The sequence below is a fragment of the Thamnophis sirtalis genome, unplaced genomic scaffold (assembly GCF_051295495.1).
Source record: "Thamnophis sirtalis isolate CommonGarterSnake01/CBP01778 unplaced genomic scaffold, rThaSir2_p1.2 scaffold_2, whole genome shotgun sequence".
Lineage (NCBI taxonomy): Eukaryota > Metazoa > Chordata > Lepidosauria > Squamata > Natricidae > Thamnophis > Thamnophis sirtalis.
This window is the reverse complement of record NW_028261382.1, coordinates 41,006,232-41,028,939: the sequence shown is the minus strand read 5'-3', so window position 1 is coordinate 41,028,939 and position 22,708 is coordinate 41,006,232. Positions and strand designations below refer to the sequence as shown.

The following is a 22,708-nucleotide window of genomic DNA, read 5'->3' as shown; positions in this document are numbered from 1 at the left end:
GTGTCTCCCGCGATCCCCTTTTGCCACCTTCTGACCAGCCGAGTCGAGGGGGGAAAGCCGTATTCTCTGAACGACTGCGTGGCTCGCTTACCGGCCGCGGCGATTCGCCGAAGTGCCGTAGCGCAGAAAGTTGGTAAAACGAGGCGGAAACTCAAATGTCTCGCTGAGCAACAGACAACGCTGTGCTCTGTTGCTGTCGTAAAGTCGAGGATTGGGGTTTAGCTTGCTGCAAGGAAGCGTTGGAAGCTGGCTCGATTTAGGAGTTGCCTTCCTGAACTGTCCCGGACGGATAAGGACATTTTCCCCCTTGCCAGGAGCTGCATCTACTGGATGTATTTAATCTCGTTTGGCAAATTCGGCGACAGAATAAAAAAGAGGAGGAAAAATACACCGTGTTTATAATTCTGGACGTTGTCTGGGGACTGGGGAACGTTTGTAAGAAAAGGAGATCTGCCTTACAGGAATTAATTTTTCTAAGACCTGTCGGAGTGGAAGAAGCCTTGATGGCCTCCAGGAAAACTTGGTCATGAATTGGAAGATGTCCGGCCAGCCATTCTTGTAAATCTTCAATTTCAATCTTTCTTGGCTTGAGATATAGGTTCATTCCTACTGTGCTGTCTTTCGAAGGAGGATGGAGGAGGAGGAAGAGGAGGAGGGGAAGGAGGAGGAGGAGGAGGAGGAGGAGGAGGAGAAGGACCGAGGAGGAGGAGGGGAAGGAGAAGAAAAAAGGGAGGAAGAAGAAGAAAAGGAGGAGGAAGAGGAAGGAGGGGAAAGCGGAGAAGGGCGAGGGGGAGAAGGAAGGAAGAGGAAGGAGGAGGAGGAAGAAAAAAGGAAGAAAGAGGAGGAAGGAGGAAAGAAAAAAGGAAGGAAGAAGAAGAAAAGGAGGAGAAAGAGGAAGGAGGGGAAAGCGGAGAAGGGCGAGGGGGAGAAGGAAGGAAGAGGGAGGAGGAGGAGGAAGAAAAAAGGAAGAAAGAGGAGGAAGGAGGAAAAGAAAAAAGGAAGGAAGAAGAGAGGAAGAGGAGAAGAAGGAGGAGGAGGAGGAGGAAGGAAGTGGAAGAAGAATGAGGAGGAGGAGAAAAAGGAAGGTGGAAAGGAGGGAGGAGGAGGAAGAAGGAAGTAGAAGAAGAAAAATAAGAAAAGGAGGGAGGAGGAGGAGGGGAAGAGGGAGAGGAGGGGAAGAAGAAGGAAGAAAGAAGAGAGGAAGCAGGAGTGACTAAACTTAACAACTGCAGCGATTCCCTTAACGACCGCGGAAAGAGAGCAACGTTCGAACGTCTCGCTTAGCAGCGGAAACTTTGGGCTCGGTTTATGGCCGTGTGGCAAGGACTTTCTTTCCGAGAAGATCATTTGAAGCGGGAGGCAGGAGGGGAAGGAAGGAGACGGAGGTTTCAAAGCCCTTTCTCTCGAAATCTGGTTGAACGGATTCACCGCCCTGTTTTACGCTTGCATTTCCCTAAAGCAACCGTTTATAAATTGAATTTTTGAGGATGGAAAGTTTCCTGGCGTGAAAAATCCCCCCGCCGGCAGGAGATCGGATGGAAGAGCCACTCCGGAATTGCAGCTCCATCTAATGAGGTTTCTTGGGAAAATGAACCTGCAGGATCGAGAAAGGTTTGAAGCGGGCGTAGGAAGCCTCCGGCGACGTTCGGCTTCTGTTAATTAAACTCCTTTGTTTCCAAGCAGGATAATTTGCTTTCTGTCGGAGGTGGGGAGGGGGGTTGGGGGGACGACGACGACACGGGAGAGAATCCGATTGACGAGAAGACAAGAGCCAGCGAAGAACGAACGGAATTCATTAAAAGAAGAAAACGAAATCCCGTGAATGATTTTCAACCTCCATTCTTTGGGGAAAATTTTGACTCCTCAACCCTCCCGCGGACTACAAGTCCCAGTCTCGTCCACCCTGACACTGCTGGGTGGTCAGGTTTCCGAAATTAATTAATTCATGAGCCTCGAGCCAAGTTTCAAAAGAAACCCCGTCATTTATTAGGAGCCCCATTTTGGCAATACCACTGCTGGGTTGTCAGGTTTCCGAAATTAATTCATGAGCCTCCAGCCAAGTTTCAAAAGAAACCCCGTCATTTATTAGGAGCCCCATTTTGGCAATACCACTGCTGGGTTGTCAGGTTTCTGAAATTAATTCATGAGCCTCCAGCCAAGTTTCAAAAGAAACCCTGTCATTTATTAGGAGCCCCATTTTGGCAATACCGCTTTGCAATCAGATCTGAGCCTCGTTGGGATTCTAGCGGAACTTTACTCAGCTTCCTTCCCTCCCCTCTGTGTCGTAAATCACATTCCCCCAACGAACCCCTCACAAGTCTGCTGAAGTAATCCGAGATCCAACTCTAGCCGAAAATATCCGTGAAATGCACTCCCCCCTCCCGCTTTCCTCACCATGGCAACTTTATGAGTTGACGTGGGTATTATTGTCCGGCGTGTTTCAAACCACTGAGCTGTACTCCTTGAACCCCGCGCCCGATGTCTGAGACGGTTTTGAGAGGGATAAAAGATTCGGAGAAATGGGAATCCTGGAGGAGACGTCTTTTTCTCTTCTGGCTCAACAAATCTTGTTAAAGAAAACTCCGATAATCTGGCTTGGCAAAGGAATCGCTTTGGGTTTCAGGCAGCCGGCACTGTCCCTCGGATTGACTGCTGCTTTTTGGCAGTGGGGGGGAAGGCCCTTTGCACATGCTCTGGGGTACCCTTTGCTGTTTGTTTCGGAACGTAAAGCTTCCCAGACGCAAAACGTTGCAGTTCATTTTTGCCGGGATGTCTCATATCTCGTCGAGGTCGGGCCTGGTGGCCTTTCCTCGCCGACGATCCTTCGGTTGGATCTGGGGTTCAGATCCTGCCTCCTCGGCTGTCTCTCCCACCACAGGGAGGTTTTTCACGTCCTCGCCGACGCGGGTGGTACGGAGTTCCGGGCGCAATTCCGCTTGAACGAGGGGCACTTCTAGATGACGGGCGGCGGATGGTGTCCCCGGCTCAGAAGCTTCCTTTTGGGTCAAGATATTTCGGGAAAGGACTGGTGGAGAAGACGCGGAGTGTTAAAATGGGGGCCTTTTCCAATTCTCCTCAATTCAATTCTCTATTCTTTAATATTTTCTATTCTATATTGTTTTCAATTCTATATAATAGTTTGTACTTTATATTCTACTCTATTTTATAATATTTTCTGTTCTGTACTCTGCATATTATTATATTTTCTATCCTGTCCTGTTCTCTATTCTGCTTTACTTGAATTTCTATATTCTATTCTATTCTACTTTACTGTACTCTAATCTATTTTATAGTATTAATTCTATTCTATTCTATTCTTCATTTCAATATCCTATCCTATTCTATTCAATATATTCTATTCAATATATTCTACTCCATATTCCATAATATTCTATTCAATATATTCTATTCAATATATTCTATTCAATATATTCTACTCCATATTCCATAATATTCTATTCAATTCAATTCAATTCTATTTTTAATATATGTTTTAGTAATACATTTTTATTATCATTCTATTCTATTCTCTATTTTATAGTATTAAATCTACTCCATATTCTTATTCTACTCTATTCTACTTTACTGTACTCTATTCTATAGCATTAAATCTATTCTATTCTATTCTTCATTTCAATATCCTATCCTATTCTATTCAATATATTCAATATATTATATTCAATATATTATATTCAACATATTATATTCAATGTATTCTACTCCATATTCCATAATTATTCTATTCTATTCTATTTTTAATATGTGTTTTAGTAATACATTTTTATTATCATTCCATTCTAATCAATACATTCTACATATTCCATAATATAATAATCTATTCTTCTCTAGCCACCTTTGGACAGGTTTATATGGACGAGAAGGATCAATTCAGGACCAGCAAACTAGTGTTTTTTTCAGACGAGACCGAAGGACGATGGGCTCAGTGGAGCCTCCATTTCCAGAGGCACGCTATCTTCGAACGGCGGGCGTCGAAAAGCAGGGGGCGCTGATACTCACCTCCTGACGGTTCGGGGTTCCCTCCGCCGACCTGGGACGCACCGTAAAACGAGGCCCAGGTGGGCCAGATGAAAAGGCCGAAGGAGACGAGGAGGATCTGGAGAGGGAAAGAGACGGGGATGATGGGAGCGGGAACCCCGGAGGCCCAGTGCTCAAAAGAGTGAAGGCCACCTACCACGAGGCATGTGCTGGTCTGGGCGGCCTTGGTGGACGTCTGGGTGAGGAGACCCTGGAGGTTCTGTAACTGGTCCAGAAGGGACCTGCAAGAGAAGTTGGAAGCTTGGAAGGTCATCCCTCCACAGGAGCCCTGGACACTGACCGGGACGCAGCCACAGGCATGAGGCTGGCCCGGAGAAGGTGGGGTCTGGAGCCGGGGGTGCATCCTGGACTCCCAGGTTCTAACAAGGAAGGTCTTTTCCCAGTCTTCCTCTTCGGTCTTAACCCTTCTGGTCTCACTCAAAGGTTTCGGGAAGGGAAGGGAAGGAAGGAAGGAAGGAAGGAAGGAAGGAAGGAAGGAAGGAAGGAAGGAAGGAAGGAAGGAAGGAAGATGATAGAAGGAAGGAAGAAAGATCATAGGTGAAAGGAAAGAAGGAAGGAAGATGGTGGAAGGAAGGAAGGTGATTGAGAGAAGGAAGGAAGGAAGGAAGAAGACAGAGGGAAGCAAGGAAGATAGATGATGGATTGAAGGAAGGAAAGAAGATGATGGACTGAAGGAAGGAAGGAGAAATCCACTCCCACAAACCAAGATTATTTTAATGGCACACATGATGGAAGGCATTGACTGAAGGAAACCTCCCTCTCTAGCAACAGTCTACCAGTACAAGATCAGAGGCTAAGAAAGACGTGTGTTGACTTGAGGGACAACTTCCAAGAAGCCCCCTTCAAACTGTCTTCTGGAAGTAGAAACTTTGCGCCTGGTAAAATTGCAGATCTAGTTCTGAGACACACACACCCCTCCCCAGTCAGCGTCTCTGGATTCTTGGGGGGGGCAGCCAAGAATGGACCGAAAAGCGTGGGGGGGCGGAACCAGTGCCCCCAACTCACTCTTTGTGCTTCTCCAACTGTTGGACCTTTTTCTTGAGATCCTGGTTCTGTGCCGAGCAGGCAGCCACCCTGTGAAGCAAACAGACAAGCCAACATGGGGTCTCCTTCCCAACTCCCGAAATTTGCCCGGACTACGGTTCCCATCCCAAGACCCCAAGCTGCTGTGGCAGATGGGAGAAAATGGGAGTTTTCCACCCCTTCCCTCTCTCCTCCGATCGCCATGAGGCCTTTCGTTTCTTGAACCTCCGACGATGACTCCCAGAAGGCCCGGCTAAGGGGCCATGGCTGATGGGAATTGGAGTAGCAGCATCTCCCTGTGGCTGGGGATTCGGGATCCTGAAGAGATCCTGTTTCGGAGAGCCACGGATCCTCTCCTAACCATGATTGCGTCTGTATGTTGTGGCTCGCCAGCGGCCAGCGGAGGTGGCAGCCGATTCAGACAGTGAGGAGGGTTGGGGAGGAACCTGGGCCAGTCCTGGAGTCTGGGGAAGGCTCGGACGAGGGCTTTGTGTCGGAGGCAGAGAGGGCCGTATTCCAGTTATCAGCTGCCTTCAGAGTCAGACATCAGTGAGGCAGAAGAACAGCTGGAGCCTGTTTCCAGTGTGCGCATGCGCAGAGCTGCCAGACGAAGGGAAGAGCTAAAGAACAGGGGTTGACTTGGGAGGAAGCCCACAGTGGATGGTGAATGGCCCCTCCCAGAGGATATACAAGAAAGGGGAGTGGAGCTTGCAGGAGAGCATTCGTTCGCTTAATTGGTTCGTGACTCTCCGAGGCTCCTGGACAAGTTTTTAAGATATCAGCCTAGCAGCTCTCCAAGCCAGATAAGGTCTGTGACCGTAAATCCTCCTTCGAAAGGCTTTGTTGGATGTGAAGGAGCAGAATTCACAGCAAATCAATAAAAGGAGTTTTTTTGTCGGGATGAGGAGTTTGCTTCATGCAGTAGGAAAAAACAAACATCCTCATTTCTTACCGGCTTTCCAGACCATCCAAATATTCCTTTTTGCGTCGACGGCTGTCTTGGGCCGAGTGCTTGTTTCGAATCTTCCTCCGTATTTTCTTGAGGATTCGCTCTTCCGCCTGCGGGAAAGGTTGCAAAACAGGGCGAAACTCCCTTCGCGACCGCCTCGCTTAGCAGCGAGTGGAAATTATGGGCTCTGTTGAGGTGGTTTAAAACCGAGGACCTACCCCTGAAGTACCGTTAGCTCCTCTGCTCTGGTTAGTCTCCTCTCTGGCCTACCTGGCAGGGCTGTCGTCCTGCCTGTTCGACCCTCCCTCCTGCTTGAAGGCTACCCGGGCAGGGGGGAAGTGGGTGGGGGGGTCTCTCCATCCCTTTGCCCAGCTACCCACCTGGGAAAGGTGTAGAACATCGTGCAGGAAGACGCCCTCCTGGCTTAGAAGGTGCCTCTCCTCCTCCGTCAAGAACGGGGCAGGGGTCTGGAAGTATTACGGGGGGAAGCTGATGAGCGGAGGAAGGAATGACCCATCCCGGGGATTTCGGGGGGCTTGGAGACCGATCTGGGGGGGGGGATGTGGATGATGGGGAGGAGGAGAAAGCCCTCTGAAAGCCATTAAAATCCAGTTTCAGCAAAATGAAACCGAAAGCAATCCAGCGATGGCGGCCCCCGGTGGCGAAGCTAAGGAATTGCAGGGCCACTCGCTGTACCAATCGGGACGCTTCGCGGCCGCCATTGGCTGCTGAGGGTCACGTGAGCCTTCCCTGGAAAAAAAAGTTTTCTAGACCCGCCCAGAAGTTGTTGTTTTTTTTTTAATTAAAAAAAGCCGCCAGGCCCAATTAAAGAGTCCTCCGGGACATAGAGCTGGAAGGAAAGAACGGCCAATCCATGGCCCAAGCCACTAGTGAACCCTGCAAGGCCAGGACCCGCCCCCCACGTACACAGATTGGCTGCTGCAATTTTTTTCCCCAACTGAGGCATTCTGGGAGTTGAAGTCCACCTGCCTTAAAGTTGCCAAGTTGAAGAAATGCTAAACTTTGGCATGAGTTTCCGGATGCAAACTTTTGTCTGTGTGTGTGTGTGTGTGTGTGTGTGTGTGTGTGTGAAAAATAACAAGTTTTAACCCACTGTTGTGCGCTCAAATCACCAATGACTGGACTAGATCCATAAATTGTATGCCAGAATATTTTAATTTACCCCTTGATCGTATTTTACCTGCTCCGTGGGAATCTCGGCTGCGTTTAAGCGGGACCTCCCATCCAAAAATTCCAGCGATGCTTGGCTCGCAATGCAGATGGGTGGGTGGGTTTCAGGGGAGCCCCAATTTCCTAGAAAAGAACCCCCCCCCAAGTATCAACCACGTTGCTGATATGATAACATTGGTAAAACTTTCATTTTCAGGAAGGAGGGAAGGAAGGAAGGAAGGAAGGAAGGAAGGAAGGAAAAAAGAAAGGAGGGAGGAGGAAGGAAAGAAAGAAAGAAGGGAAGAGGGAAGAAGGAGGAAGAAGGAAAGAAAGAAGGGAAGAGGGAAGAAGGAGGAAGGAAGAAAGGAAGGAAGGAAAGGAAAGGAAAGGAAAGGTGATTTAGATTTTGGCTCAACTCCTGTGGCCTAAATCTGATTAAACTTTCCAATTCGCTGTTTAGGGAAACTGAGGCAAGTTTCTCTCCCCCCACCGCACGCCGGATGCTTACCAAGAGTGTTGATGTCTTCCAAGGTCCCCGGATCGCAGAGGACCTCCAGGACGATGGTGGGCGATGGGTCGTGAGGAAGGGGGGCTCGTCCGAGACTGGAGGAAACGTCACCGATGTTCTCCGGAGACACCGTTGAGCTCCTGGGATGGTAGACTTTGTTGGGGTTGATCCGAAGTTGCAAAGCTCTTCTGCGTCGTCGTCGTCAGGAAGACGCTGAGCGAGGGGACACAAAAAAGGGTACAAAGCCACGGATGAATTGTTTCCCGTTGCGTCATAAGTGCGAGGACTTTTTGGGTATCTCCAACGTCGCTAAACGAATGTCGGACGTCGAGGGCCAGATTCTGGGTCTTACCTGCAGCTGGTCAGCCGGCCAGCTCCTGGGTTTATTTGGAAGAGAGACGTAGGGATGATCTTGAAGGTGGGTTTGGACGCTGGAGTTTACGGCAGCAAGGCTGGGTCCGGAGTTCGGATCCTCCGGTCCGTCGAAGAGAATTTTGAAAACATCCGTGCTGTCAAAATCCATTTTATAAAAAGACTGGAGCCCCTCCAAAAAGTCAGAATCGGAATGAAAATAGAGCCGGGAAGGGACCTTGGAGGTCTTCTAGTCCAACCCCCTGCTCAAGCAGAATCCCTATGCTATTGCAGAGAAGGGACTGTCTAGTCTCTTAAAAGCCTCCAGTGATGGAGAAGGAAGGAAGGAAGGAAGGAAGGAAGGAAGGAAGGAAGGAAGGAAGGAAGGAAGGAAGGAAGGAAGGAAGGAAGGAAGGAAGGAGAATAGCAGAATAACAGAGCTGGAAGGGACCTTGGAGGTCTTCTAGTCCAACCCCCTGCTCAAGCAGAATCCCTATGCTATTGCAGAGAAGGGACTGTCCAGTTTCTTAAAAGCCTCCAGTGATGGAGAAGGAAAGGAAGGAAGGAAGGAAGGAAGGAAGGAAGGAAGGAAGGAAAAAGAATAGCAGAATAAGAGAGCTGGAAGGGACCTTGGAGGTCTTCTAGTCCAGCCCCCTGCTCAAGCACGAAACCCTATCTATATGCCATTTCAGACAAATGGCTCCCCAATCTTTTCTTAAAAACTTCCAGTTGTGGAGAAGGAAGGAAGGAAAGAAAGTAGCAGAATAACAGAATAAGAGAACTAGAAGGGACCTTGGAGGTCTTCTAGTCCAACCCCGTGTTCAGGCAGGAGAATTTAGACCATTTCAAACAAATGGCTCTCCAGTCTCTTCTTAAAAGCCTCCAGTGATGGAGAAGGAAGAAAGGAAGGAAGGAAGGAAAATGAATAGCAGAATAACAATAGCAGAATAACAATAATAAAATAACAAAATAACAAAAAAAGCAGAGCTGGAAGGGACCTTGGAGGTCTTCTAGTCCAGCCCCCTAACTCAAGCAGGAGAATCTACACATTTCAGACAAGCACTGTCCAGTCTCTTTTCAAAAACCTCCAGCAACGAAGCACTCACAACTTCTGAAGATTAAAAAAAAATCTGAATTTTTTAAAAGGTTAATCTCTGCACCGCCTCCGGCATTCAGTCCGAACCAGATACCGGCATCCCAAATAACGTCCAATGAAACGATGCAACGGGTTGGATCAAAGCCCTTATTCAGAATCGCCAAATTTGCTTCCTTCTTGCAGGATGCCAGACAGCCTCCCTCCCCCCCCCCAATAAATAAAAATCAGTTTGCAAGCAGTCACCGGAACACCAAAAACAACCGGCATAAATCCTCCAAGCTGCGAAACTTTTCAACTCTGCAAATATTGGCCAGGGACTAAGATTTGTCTTCTGAGGACATACACACACACACACACAAAACCCCACACCTTCCTTTTGGAGGTGCGATTTGGGGGAAGGGAAAAAAAATAAAAAATAAAATTAACCCTTCGCTCCCCGGTCTTTGCCCTTCTCGTTTTGCAACGTGGGGTTGGCGAGGAAGAACAATGTGCCGATTTGTCCTCCGACAAGGAAGTTGTTGGCTTTATTTGTTTTTTTACATTTTTTAAAACTTGTTTCTCTACCCAGGATCTTTAATATCCTGAAACTGCCTTTCCGGGACCAACCCACGAGACTTCGGCCAATGGAAAAGGGCTAAAAATAAAGGCCGGGGATTCATAAACTTTGCCCCGAGGCTCAGAACGGTCGTTATCAAAGAAAAAAAAATCTGGCTAAGGAAGTGTGTTTGCACACTTAGGTTCCCCCCCAGGGCACAATAGGCTGGGATGTAAATCCCCAAATATCAATTTCCAATAAAAATTCTAATTCGACGGAAGAGTGAGAAAGAAAAAAATGCTAGAATGTGCGGGGACGGATAGGCTAAGAATGGAAATAAAAGAAAGAGGAGAAACTGAATACTATTTGATTTGGGACACGTGGTATAACTGGTTAGAGCAAGTGTGGTGCCATCTGCGGCTCCGGAGCCACATGCGGCTCTTTGGGCCCTCTGCTGTGGCTCCCTGTAGGGTGATCCCACCACTGGCTGGCCCCACCCCTCGCCCTCCCCTCCCAGTCACTCCTTGCCTCGCCCACCCAACAGCCATTTTTGGCCACTGTACGTCCCTTTTTCAGGCTTTTTTAAAATCCGCTTTTGAGGCTTTTTTCGGCCCTTTTTTTAAAACTTTTCTTGGCCTGTTTTTGAGGCTTTATTCGGCCTATTTTTGAGGCTTTTGAGGGCCCGTTTTTTCGGCTTCCTTGGCCTGTTTTTGAGGCTTTTTTCAGCCTGTATTTTGGATTTTCTTGGCCTGTTTTCAAGGCTTTTCTTGGACTGTTTTGGAGGGTTTTTTCCACTTTTCTTGGTCTGTTTTTGAGGCTTTTTTCAACCTGTTTTTGAGGGGTTTTTTGGCTTTTCTTGGCCCGTTTTGAGGCTTTATTCGGCCTATTTTTGAGGCTTTGGGGGGGCCTGTTTTTTTCGGCTTCCTTGGCCTGTTTTTGAGACTTTTTTTCAGCCTGTATTTCGGCTTTTCTTGGCCTGTTTTCAAGGCTTTTCTTGGACTGTTTTGGAGGGTTTTTTCCACTTTTCTTGGCCTGTTTTTGAGGCTTTTGGGGGCCCATTTTTCTGGCTTTCTTGGCCTGTTTTTGAGGCTTTTTTCGGCCTATTTTTGAGGCTTTTTTCGGGCCCGTTTTTTCGGCTTCCTTGGCCTGTTTTTGAGGCTTTTTTCAACCTGTTTTGGAGGGTTTTTTCCACTTTTCTTGGCCTATTTTTGAGACTTTTGGGGGCCTGTTTTTCTGGCTTTCTTGGCCTGTTTTTGAGGCGTTTTTCAGCCTGTATTTCAGATTTTCTTGGCCTGTTTTCAAGGCTTTTCTTGGCCTGTTTTGAGGCTTTTTTTGGCCCGTTTTGGAGGGTTTCCCCCCACTTTTCTGGGTTTTTGAGGCTTTTGTCATTCCCCCCCCCAAAAAAAAAATCCGCTGTAAAATGGGCAGAAAAAACCCTCAAAAATGGGCCAAGAAAACAGGCCAAGAAAAGTCTCAAAAATGGGCGAAAAAAGCCTTGAAAATGGATCAGGTGGCTGATTTTAATGACCGGGTGGCTGATTTCACGCCGGCAGTGCGTCGCTGTAACTACCGAGGCAGGAAAGGTCGTAAAACGGAGCGAAAGCAAAATGTCTCACTTTGCAACATATAAACTTGGGGGGGCTCTGAAAGACGACGAAGACTGTCGTTAAGAGCAAAGGGAAGCCGGGTTGGTTGCAGCCAGAAGGAAGAATCAGACAACGGAACAGTAACGGAGTTTGGAAAGGACCTTGGAGGTCATCTAGTCCAACCCCCTGCTCACACAGGAGACCCTGTACTACAGCTAGGTAGTAAATGGGAGGCAGGATTAGGAATGGAGTTTCCTGGAAGAGGGGGGAGCTCTGACTCACCCCCCCCTCCATTGCTGCAACATTGTTGCAACACGCTTTGATCTCCCTGGAAGGTCCTTTCACACGTGACGATCAATCCACTTGAAAATTCAGCGGAAAGCCACTTTTTCTGCATTGCGTCTTCCTCATTGGCCAGGACTTGCTGTCCGTCTTGCGATTCGCCAATCGGCACGCTAGGAACAGACTTCGGGGCCCGCCTTTTTTTTGGCATCTGGCCTCATTGGCCAGGCTTGCTGTCCGTCTGGGCGTCCGCCAATCGGCACGCCAGGAATACCCTTCGGGCGCCGCCTCTTTCCAACCTAGCCTCATTGGCCAGGCCTGCTATCCGTCTGCACGTCCGCCAAACGGCATGCCAGGAACAGCCTTCTGGCCCCGCCTCTTTCGGACCTGGCCTTTCTTAAAATTAATGTATTGATTTCGCCCTCCCGGCTCCGCCTCTTTCGAACGCCCCAGCTTAAAAAGGACGCCCTCCCATTGGCTGAGCCACGATTTTTTTTTTTGTTTCCCGGCCGACACGCCCTTTCGAACACTGGGCCGAAAAGCTGATTGGCGGATGCAACACTGCTTTCCTTCCTCTGGTTCGGGCCTGGCCACGCCCCTTTGGAACGTCCAGGCACTTTCGGAACTGCGCGGAGTTGCGGCCGCCGGTGAGTCGGGGTCTCCCGCAGAGCGTCGGTGGGAGGGAGGGGGGGAATGGGTCTCTCACCCCCTTCTCCTTTTGGGGAAGGGGAGTAGGGGTCCTAAGGGGGCCTTACATTCTTAATTACACCCCCCCAAAGGTGGGTTTGGATCGCAAGTCCCATGCTCCCCAGCCGCAAAGGAGGATGGTCATGGTAGTCCTGGCCCAGTAAGTCCCAGGGGTTGGGTTGGTGGTCTCTCAAGACCCCTACTGACTCCCTCCCCCTTTCCTAGTCCTCTTTGAAGCAGGGTACCCTTTCTTCCGAGGGTGCATCATCTGCTTGGTGTGCTGGACTACAGGGCCCATCATCCCCAGAGGGAAGCAGTAGCCAACTATCTCCACCGACTGAACCCCCCCCCCCCAAACAATCACTGTTCCTCTTTGGAAAAAAAAAACCCCAGCAACCTCTCCATTTCAAGAGCGGCTCTCCTGCTATGCTGGACTACAAGGCCCATCATCCCCAGATGGGGGAGTTGGTGGAGCATTGCAGTCAAGCTTAACTCCTGGGAGTAACTTCATTTGCGCAGGGATGAAGGCGCTGAAGCAGTTTTGCTGCCTAGGGGGGGGGGGGTGTTTTCCTGCTGAGGGTTTGTGGAACTCATGGCCACTGGATTTCTTTTGGTGGGACAGGGGGTGTCTAAACTTGAGCCTTGGAGATTGTTTCCCAAGGGGTGGGGTGCTATGGAGCCGAGCTGCATAATTTGGAAAGCCTGGTCATTTACTTAGCCTCACTGAGTTTTTAATTCAAATTTAAATACGGGGTGGGAATAAGCCAGGATTAATGTTAATTATTTTCTTTCTCTTTGTTGAAATGGAAGACTTTTCTTTTTAATTCTATCTATCTATTTATCTATCTATCTATCTATCTATCTATCTATCTATCTATCTATCTATCATCTATCTATCTATCTATCTATCATCTATCTATCTATCTATCTATCTATCTATCTATCTATCTATCTATCTATCCCTCCCTCCATCCAATCTATCTATCTATCTATACAGTATCTCTCTCTCTCTCTCTCTCTCTCTGTCTACTATCTATCATCTATCTATCATCTATCTATCAATCTATCATCTATCTATCTATCTATCCCTCCCTCCCTCCCTCCCTCCAATCTATCTATCTATCTATCTATCTATACAGTATCTCACTCTCTCTCTCTCTCTCTCTGTCTTCTGTCTGTCTGTCTGTCTGTCTATCTATCTATCTATCTATCTATCTATCTATCTATCTATCTATCTATCTATCTATCTATCTATCATCTATCTTAAGCTAGGAAAACCAATCCCGGGATACAAAATGAAAGATTATCATTATAATTCCAAGAGAACAGAAAATTATTTAGATTAATCCCTGGGGTCAGTTTGGGTGAAGTGTGCGAGCCTAGAAGTGGAACTACAAATCCCATATCCCTCGCTTCGATGTCAGTTCAAAGTCTGCCTGGAGAACTCAGGTGACTAGGCTGTTGCTGGAAGTTTTAACGGCCCATGATTAATCCAAGGATTAGCTTGTCTTTGAAGCCATGTTTGTGTAACTAATAATTAAATTAACTTTCCACTTATCAGAAAATTCCGCCCTTTTCCATTTTTTCCTGAAGGTTTTCAAGGTGTCTGAATAATTTCAAATTTAGGGAATTCTCAAAAGACAGCGAGTTATTTACCACCACCACCCCCCAAAAAAAACCCACATTGATTTTTATTTATTTATAAGAATGTATTGACGTCCCGGATTCACCATAGGGATAACTCTTGAGTGCCTAACAGTTACATCTAAGCTAAAAACATAAACAGGTTAAAAACCAACATTAAAATCAAAGGATTGACCGAGTTTTAATCAGGGCAGGACTTTCGATTTTTAGCTAGCAAATTTATATATAATTTACGGGACGCGGTGGCGCAGGGGCTAAGACGCTGAGCTTGTCGATCAGAAAGGTTGGCAGTTTAGCGGTTCGAATCCCCAGCACCGCATAATGGAGTAAGCTCCCATGACTTGTCCCAGCTTATGCCAACTGTTTGAAAGCAGGTAAAAAATGCGAGTAGAAAAATAGGAACCACCTTTGGTGGGAAGGGAACGGCGTCCCGTGCGCCTTCGGCGTTGAGTCACGCCGGCCACATGACCACGGAGACGTCTTCGGACAGCGCTGGCTCTTCGGCTTTGAAACGGAGATGAGCACCATCGCCCCCTAGAGCCGGGAACGACCAGCACATAGGTGCAAGGGGAACCTTTATATAAGTTATATTTATATAAACATGTATTTATGAATTATATTGAATTAGAAATTAAACAAGCTATAGAAACGAACTGCCTTTCCCCCAATTAGTTTCTAGCTTGGCTTGGCTAGATTTTGGGTGAACATTTCAAGGATTTCGGCTCCTGAAAATAAAATTAAAAAAATAAAATCAAAATTGAATAGAGAAAAGAAAGTTTTTAGCAGCCAAATCCAAAGATAAATAATCAAACCCAGAGGTTGAATTAAGAATTTCAACCCGTTAGCCTCGATACTCTGGGATGGATGGAAACCGAAATTTAAGGTGGAAAGGATGCTTAAAGATACACTGCCTCGAGCTGTGGAAGCTCTTTTAAAAAACAGACCTGCTTTTCCCAAGCAAAGCGGCTTGTTTATGAGCCTGTTTTTCAAAATATCTGCCCGATTCCCCCACTTTATGACTTGTTCTTCTGCAAAAACAAACCTGGGTTTTAAAAAAATGCAACTTAAGGGGAAGTGACTTTAAAAAAACCTCGGTTAAATTTAGTTCCCGCAACTTGGCAAAATCCCACTGTTTTATTTTGTTCTTTTCTTTCCCCTCCTCCTGGCGATCTGTGTTGGCAGCAAATTAAATAACAAGAACCGAAATGTACTTTTTTTAAAAATTTCTTTTTTTTAAAAGAAAAGTTTCTCGGATCCCAGACACGGCTGGCGGGTTTCCCAGAATCTCTGCAGACCTTTCTAAAATCTAAAATGTTTTTTTCTCCCCTTCCCTCTGTTTGACCTTGGATATAAATCAGGAGGGGTCATAAATGGGGGGGGGGAGTTTACAGCTGCTTGGAAATGGCAAATTACGGGAATGGGTCCTTGACTCATCCGTTTATCCCCGTTTCCGATTGCTGGCTCACATTTTTTTTTTAAAAAAAATTGTCAGTCCTTGACTTACGACCGAAACGAAGCCCCAGATTTTTGCGGTTGAAGTCAGTGTGTTGCCCCATTTAACGCCGTCGTTAAAGCGAATCCGTCCCTTTGAGGTTGGGAAGCGAATCGTGCTTCCACGTCGCTTGTCAGAAGGTCGCCGAGCGTCTGAATTTTGATTGTGACCACGGGGAGGGGGGGGGACACACGCTGCAATGGTCGTAAGTGTGGAAAACGGTCGTAAGTCAGGTTTTTCCGCTGTAGCTTTGGTCACTGAGTGATTGGTTGTTAGTGGGGGGCTATTTGGATTGCCAAATGATCAGATGGGGTTATAATAATACTAATATTACTAATATTACTAATAATACCAATAATACCAATAATAGTAATAATACTAATAGCAATGGCAGTTAGACTTATATACCGCTTCATAGGGCTTTCAGCCCTCTCTTAAATGGTTTACAGAGTCAGCATATCACCCCCAACAACAATCGGGGTCCTCTATCTATCTATCTATCTATCTATCTATCTATCTATTTATCTATCATCTATCTATCTATCTATCTATCTATCTATCTATCTATCTATCTATCTATCTATCATCTATCTATCTATTTATCTATCATCTATCTATCTATCTATCATCTATCTATCTATCATCTATCTATCTATTTATCTATCATCTATCTATCTATCTATCTATCTATCTATCTATCTATCTATCATCTATCTATTTATCTATCATCTATCTATCTATCTATCTATCTATCTATCTATCTATCTATCTATCTATCTATCAATAGCAATAGCAGTTAGACTTATATACCGCTTCCTAGGGCTTTCAGCCCTCTCTAAGCGGTTTACAGAGTCAGCATATCGCCCCCAACAATCCGGGTCCTCATTTCACCGACCTCGGAAGGATGGAAGGCTGAGTCAACCTTGAGCCGGTGAGATTTGAACCGCCGAACTGCAGATAGCAGTCAGCTGAAGTGGCCTGCAGTACTGCACCCTAACCACTGCGCCACCTCGGCTCGACTACTATTATTATTAATAAGTAATCAATGCGAAATCTGGCGAAACAACTGGCCGCTGTGATACAATTGTGCTGTTGTGATGATAATAATAATAATAAGTCATTTGGGAAGGAACACCTGATATTCCAGGAATGGAATATGCAGGGGTAGTTTGGCATTTATTGCGAAAAAAAATTGAAGAAAAATGCTTAGGTTTGCTTTCTTCTAATAGTACCAAATACATTTAACCTTGAATCATTTATGTATTTATTAATCCGATTCATATCCGAACACCTCTGAGCGTGGGCAAACCAACCAAGCCATTAATTGCAGAACGATAATTTAATAATGGTAGCCTTACTTTATTTTCCATGATCCAGCCAAGTTTATATATAAATGAAAGTGTGAACGTCAAACTTCCGGTTTATTAACTGATCTATTTAATTCTTTTTATCTCAGGTGTTTTTTTTCGGGGAGGGGGGGAGGTTTGGAGTTGCTTATAATGCATTCCTTCCCCAAATATTCTAATAAATTAATAGGGTAACAGATTCACAAATTTGCTGGGACTGCTGCCAATTTAAGCTGGTTGACAAGTGTCCAGAATGCCTATAAAGTGGGGAGGGGGATATGTGGGTGTTTGTGACCGTCGGAGCGTCAAAGTCGACTTTTTGAAAAGTTGGTCGTAACTTGGAATGGCCGCTAAGTGAGGACTGTCATAAAATTCTCCCCCCGTTCCTTCCTGTAGGCTGGCTTCTTGGGGCGTCGAAACCCGCAGCGCATGGACAAGGCGCCGCGGACTTAAAAAGGGGGTGCGACGTTTGAGTGCGGCAAATTTTGGAGGCTCCCCAAATTGAAGAGGCTGTAGATCGGTGCGTGTTCGGGATGGCCGGATCGTGGGACTCGGATACGAAACTGGAGGCCAAGATGGTCTGGAACCCGTATGAGACCACGCCGCGCTCGGTGCAGGCGCTGGAGCTGAAGCTGGGCTCCCTGGTTCTACTCCTGTTGGTGACCCTGCTGTGTGCGTTCATCCCCCTTTGGCTGTTCCGGAGGCCGGGGTCTGCCCTCAACAGTGGAAGCTTTGGTATGTGGATTTGGGGGTGGGGGTGGGGGGTTGCTGGGTCTAAGGGGCTAGTCCGCGACTGGTTGAATCGGGATTAAATTGGAATCAGGATTGAATCAGAATCTGAATTGAATCAACTGAATCTGAATTGAATCCGAACCGGAGTTAAATCTGAACTGAATTCGAATCAGGATTGAATCAGAATCAGGATTGAATCAGAACTGAGTCTGAATTGAATCAGAACCTGAATTGAATCTGAACTGAATCAGAACTGAATCTGAATTGAATCAGAATCCAAATCGAATCAGAACTGAATCTGAATTGAAACAGAACTGAATCTGAATTGAATCAGAATCTGAACTGAATCAGAACTGAATCTGAATTGAATCTGAATTGAATTACAACTGAATCTGAATTGAATCAGAATCCAAATTGAATCAGAACTGAACCTGAATTGAATCAGAACTGAATCTGAATTGAATCAGAATCCAAATTGAATCTGAATTGAATCAGAACTGAATCTGAATTGAATCAGAATCTGAATTGAATCAGAACTGAATCTGAATTGAATCAATATGAATTGAATCAGAACTGAATCTGAATTGAATCAGAACTGAATCTGAATTGAATCAGAATCCAAATTGAATCAGGACTGAATCTGAATTGAAACAGAACTGAATCTGAATTGAATCAGAACTGAATCTGCATTGAATCAGAATCCAAATTGAATCAGAACTGAATCTGAATTGAATCAGAACTGAATCTGAATTGAATCAGAACTGAATCTGAATTGAATCAGAATCTGAATTGTACCCGAATCTCAATTGAATCAAAACCGAATTGGAATTGAATCAGAATCGGAACTGAGTCAGAATCGGAACTGAATCTGAATTGAATCGGAACTGAGTCAGAATCGGAACTGAATCTGGATTGAAACAGAATCTGAACTTCTTTAAAAAAAAAAGAAAACTTTTGTGGTTTGAGTCCATTCCCAGAGGGACTTAGATTAGAGGCTGTTTATCCTCCAGGTTGGATCCAAAGAGGCTACTGGTAAGTTACTTATCTGCTTTTATTTCAAAATCCGGCGTAAGTTTACCGTTTGAACATTTAATCTTTCCTGTGGCCTTGGGGTGGGGGAACCAAGAACAAATAGGGGAATATTGTTGTTCGCACTTTTCAAAAACTCTTGTTTTTAAGAAGAGCGTTAAAAAAAAATGATGCATCGTAAGCGCAGGCTCTCTTGTTAAAATTTTGACTGATCGAAACTGCCTGGTTTAATTTTCAGCCATTCTCGCCGTCGGCCCCAAATAATTAAAAAACAAAACAAAACAGGAAGTTAAATATTTATTGGAAACTCCTGATCTTGAGCGAGGCCCCAGCAAAAAACACGGTTTTGGCTTCAGGCAGGCAGAGGATGTCGCCTTTCCGTTTTAAACAACGTTTTCCTTTTTCTTGGAGGGGGGGAAAATAAAAAAATAAGGAACTCCTGTTTGGAAAAAAAAGGCGAAGGAGTGGGAGAGAAACGTCACCGATAACATTTTAATTTTAAAGAAAGAGGAGATGCGAAAGAATGGCTGAAAAGAAATCAGATGCTGTTGAGAAAGTTTATTTTTCCCCTCTTTAAAAGTTGTGTATTTCAACTCGGATTCAACTCGATTCAACCTGAATTGAATCAGAACTGAATCTGAATTGAATCAGAATCTGAATTGAATCAGAACTGAATCTGAATTGAGTCAGAATCTGAATTGAATCAGAACTGAATCTGAATTGAATCAGAATCTGAATTGAATCAGAACTGAATCTGAATTGAATCAGAACTGAATCTGAATTGAATCAGAATCTGAATTGAATCAGAACTGAATCTGAATTGAATCAGAATCCAAATTGAATCAGAACTGAATCTGAATTGAATCAGAATCTGAATTGAATCAGAATCTGAATTGAATCAGAACTGAATCTGAATTGAATCAGAACTGAATCTGAATTGAATCAGAATCCAAATTGAATCAGAACTGAATCTGAATTGAATCAGAATCCGAATTGAATCAGAACTGAATCTGAATTGAATCAGAATCCAGAATCTATTCTGGATCTGGATATGTTTCAAGTTCGGTCTCTCATCCCTCCTGGCCTTTTTGCTATAAAAAATTAAAATCTTGCAAAAAAGAAAAACACACACGGACACACAATCTTAATTATTTTGCAGTTGTTTTGCAGTTGAATGAGGATTGTGTGCAGCTTGGAAACGTCACACCAAGCCGTCATTCCCGGTTAATTTCCCCCCCCTCTGTCCTCCTCCCGTTTTCTCCCGACAGCCCCTCAACGGAAAACCCTCAGCCTGGTGAGTTGTTTTGCCGGCGGCATTTTCCTGGGGACCTGTCTTCTCGACCTGCTTCCTAGTTATCTAGCCAGCATTAACGAAGCCTTGGAGGATTTGCAAGTCACGGTAAGTGAGGCTGCGCGATGGGCCGCCATTTTGCAAAAGCTAAATTCCAGGTTTTAATTCCCTCTCGAGAGGAAAGCGAGCGGGGTTTTGGAGGGTATTAGAGGACAGATTAGCAGGGAGGGCCCCTTTATTTTATTTTATTTTTAATATCGCAAATCAATGTGTGAACCGTGTGGTCAGCGTTCCAAGTTATCATGCAGAATTAAATCAGAGTGCAAGGCAAAACGATCCTCAATTGGCACTTGGGAGTCGCACTTTCTAACGCAAATAAAACGAATGAAATCAATCATAACAATTACATTCAATCCAAAAGGAGAAGAGAGAGAAAGAGAAAAGGAAGAGCAAATCAGAGGAACAACAAATAGAAGGGTGGGCCATTCATCGTCTACAGCCCGCTCCGATATTTTAATGCTACGCTTTAAAAGGGAGAAAGAAGGAAAAGCAAATCAGAACACTAAAAAAAGGGGGGGGGGAAATCATCTATCCATCATCCCTTACCCGCTTTAATACTTTGATTGCTATGCTTTTTCTATTGACTTTGCCTCCCCAATTCTTCCCTTAAATCTTTATCTCTTTAACTGCTTCTTGGCGGTTCATTCTAACCCTCTTCGACCCTCCTTGCAGGGGGAGTGCTAATGGGGCAAAAATCCTAACCGTTTTCCTGCGAATATTGCAGGAGAAACTTTCTCCTCGTTCTTTCGGTGGCTGTAAAAACCCACAAATTAGTGCCTAACTTCTGTGGTAGACTGCCCCTCCCCTTGGAGGTTCTCTTTTAGGCGTCCTGACTGGTTAAGGGGGGGGGATCGTTGCATTTTTTAAAAATTGTTGGCTCGCTTTTCTTTTCTCCGTGTGAGATTAGTCGTTCGCCGGATTAAAGAACGGCAACGCTTCCGAGATATTCGGGCGTCCTGTCTAGTTGAGAAGGGGAAGTTCGGAGTCTGGAGCAGGGAACTCAAATTGATGTTGTCTTTTCTCTCTCTCTCTCTCTCCCCGCCCCCTTCCCGGGCAGCTCCGTTTCCCTTTGCAAGAATTCATCATGGCGATGGGCTTCTTCATCGTTCTGGTGTTGGAACAGATCGTGCTGGCTTATAAGGATCCGTCGGGATCGCTGGAAGAAACCGAAGCTCTCCTCAACTCCGCTTCCCATCAGCATCCGTCCCTGCAGCAGGACCAGAGTTGGCCGGAGGGATCCCAGCGGCCCCTGGCTCGCGACCGCCTGGCCGGCGAGCGCACCCACGTCCACGTGGACTTCAACGCCCACTCGGCCATCCGCTTGGTGGTGCTTTTCCTGGCGCTCTCGCTCCACTCCGTCTTCGAAGGGCTGGCCGTGGGGCTGCAGGAAGACGGCGCCCAAGCGTTGGAGATCTGCCTGGGGCTTCTGATCCACAAAGGTGCCATCGCCTTCAGCCTGAGTCTCAAGCTCTTGCAAGGGCGGCTGCGTCCCCGGGCCGTGGCGATCTGCCTGGTTATCTTCTCGGCCATGACCCCGTTCGGCATCGGGCTGGGGGTGTCTCTGACTGAAGTCCCCATGGCGGCTCTGTCCCGCCTCTCCCGCAGCGTCCTGGAAGGCTTAGCCACGGGAACCTTCATCTACGTCACCTTCCTGGAGATTCTGCCTCACGAACTCGCCTCTTCGGAGCAGCGTATCCTGAAGGTCATCGTTCTCCTGCTCGGATTCGCCCTGGTCACCAGCATTTTGTTCGTGAAGATCTGAGCCGGGGCGGCAGGCGCGGGGGGAGGTGGAGAAAAACCAGCCAGCTCCCGGACACAACTCTGTGGGAAGCATCCAACGCCACGACGACTACCGATTCCTCCTTACGGGAGTTTCCCAAATATTTTTCCTCGGTTCCCCCGTTTTCCGTTTGCCAAAAACTTTGGCTCCCATCGTTCTTGCCTTCTCCCTCTTAACGAGGGCTACCAAACCCCACCTCTTGAAAAACTGAACTCCGTTGCTAGCCAAGCCACCCATCAAACCTGCCAATCCACCCCGGGAAGATCAGAGACAAAGATTCCCGCACGACAAAATATCTACTCCGCTCCGCTCAAACTCCAAATATTTTCTACATCGAGTCAAATCGGAGCTCTGTGGCGGAGTTAGGACTTCGATTTAGTGCAAAACGAGACTGTTTGGGTTGGTTTAATAAATTGGGTTGGGTTGTGGGGAGGGAGGGGATATTGTGGGGAGGGGGGGGGAGAGAGAGATTTTTGGTGCCAACCATCTCGCTTCAGCTTTGAGTGAGACAACCACAGTGCCTTCATTTTTCCTCCAGTGCCTTAAATGTTTGTCCGATGTGGGAAACGAGTGAATTAACCCCGGTTTTATATTTTCGAGTTTAGGATTCTTTCAACGCCTTTGACAAGAGTTTGAGGCTGTCTCATCCCTTGGACAATCTCAATTTGTCTCCATGCCAGCTTCTCAACTCGGTCCATCATGGTTAAAGCTCGCTCGCTCCGACGCCTTAAGTTTAATAGTTTCCAAACATCCCGGCTAAATGTCGGGCCACTTCGAGCACCACGTGACGGCTTACGGAAAACCCGCTAAGCTGCGGTTGAGCGTCCGTGGGCAGCTGAAGACGTCGCCAAGGGCAGTCGTAATCCGAGCCAGAGGGCACTGCCAAACGTTGCCATTTATGGATTCGCTCGCTGGGTTGAGAGGCTGGAGAAACAAGGAAACTAACCAACTTAAATCATGGTTTAGATTAACTGGTCAGTTTTCCTTAAACAAAGGCGTCAGGAATTTGGGGATCTCGGTTAGCAGAAGAGACGGCCCTTCCCTTAAACTCCTTAAAGTTTAAATTCCAAAAGGCCAACAATGCAGAGGAC

At 46.3% G+C, this 22,708-nt stretch overlaps 2 protein-coding genes across 2 annotated transcripts; one reads left to right on the top strand and one right to left on the bottom strand.

Moving 5' to 3' along the window:
• Positions 1–2,160: 2,160 nt before the first annotated feature.
• CREB3L4 (cAMP responsive element binding protein 3 like 4) lies at positions 2,161–8,229 on the bottom strand. Its single transcript, XM_087707651.1, has 9 exons — positions 8,059–8,229; positions 7,707–7,902; positions 7,230–7,342; positions 6,405–6,495; positions 6,032–6,188; positions 5,062–5,130; positions 4,193–4,277; positions 4,018–4,114; positions 2,161–3,025 (listed from the first exon to the last, which is right to left on the bottom strand). The coding sequence occupies exons 1-9, from the start codon at positions 8,227–8,229 to the stop codon at positions 2,775–2,777; spliced, it is 1,230 nt and encodes a 409-aa protein (XP_087563777.1). The 3' UTR covers positions 2,161–2,774.
• Positions 8,230–12,096: 3,867 nt separating this feature from the next.
• On the top strand, positions 12,097–22,033 carry SLC39A1 (solute carrier family 39 member 1). Its single transcript, XM_087705080.1, has 4 exons — positions 12,097–12,203; positions 17,122–17,460; positions 19,755–19,885; positions 20,895–22,033. Exons 2-4 carry the CDS (start codon positions 17,259–17,261, stop codon positions 21,597–21,599), a joined length of 1,038 nt encoding a protein of 345 aa, XP_087561206.1. The 5' UTR covers positions 12,097–12,203; positions 17,122–17,258; the 3' UTR covers positions 21,600–22,033.
• Positions 22,034–22,708: the final 675 nt, after the last annotated feature.

What these genes read in the sequence shown, in the direction of transcription:
- CREB3L4 (XM_087707651.1), bottom strand. Translation starts at nt 8,229, where the DNA reads ATGGATTTTGACAGCACGGATGTTTTCAAAATTCTCTTCGACGGACCG. An exon ending in TTGGATGGTCTGGAAAGCCG is followed by an intron (nt 5,131 to 6,031) that starts GTAAGAAATGAG and finishes TTTGCTTCACAG; the next exon opens with GGTGGCTGCCTGCTCGGCAC. An exon ending in GAACCCCGAACCGTCAGGAG is followed by an intron (nt 3,026 to 4,017) that starts GTGAGTATCAGC and finishes CTTCTCCACCAG; the next exon opens with TCCTTTCCCGAAATATCTTG.
- SLC39A1 (XM_087705080.1), top strand. Translation starts at nt 17,259, where the DNA reads ATGGCCGGATCGTGGGACTCGGATACGAAACTGGAGGCCAAGATGGTC. An exon ending in CCTCAACAGTGGAAGCTTTG is followed by an intron (nt 17,461 to 19,754) that starts GTATGTGGATTT and finishes TTCTCCCGACAG; the next exon opens with CCCCTCAACGGAAAACCCTC. An exon ending in TGGAGGATTTGCAAGTCACG is followed by an intron (nt 19,886 to 20,894) that starts GTAAGTGAGGCT and finishes CTTCCCGGGCAG; the next exon opens with CTCCGTTTCCCTTTGCAAGA.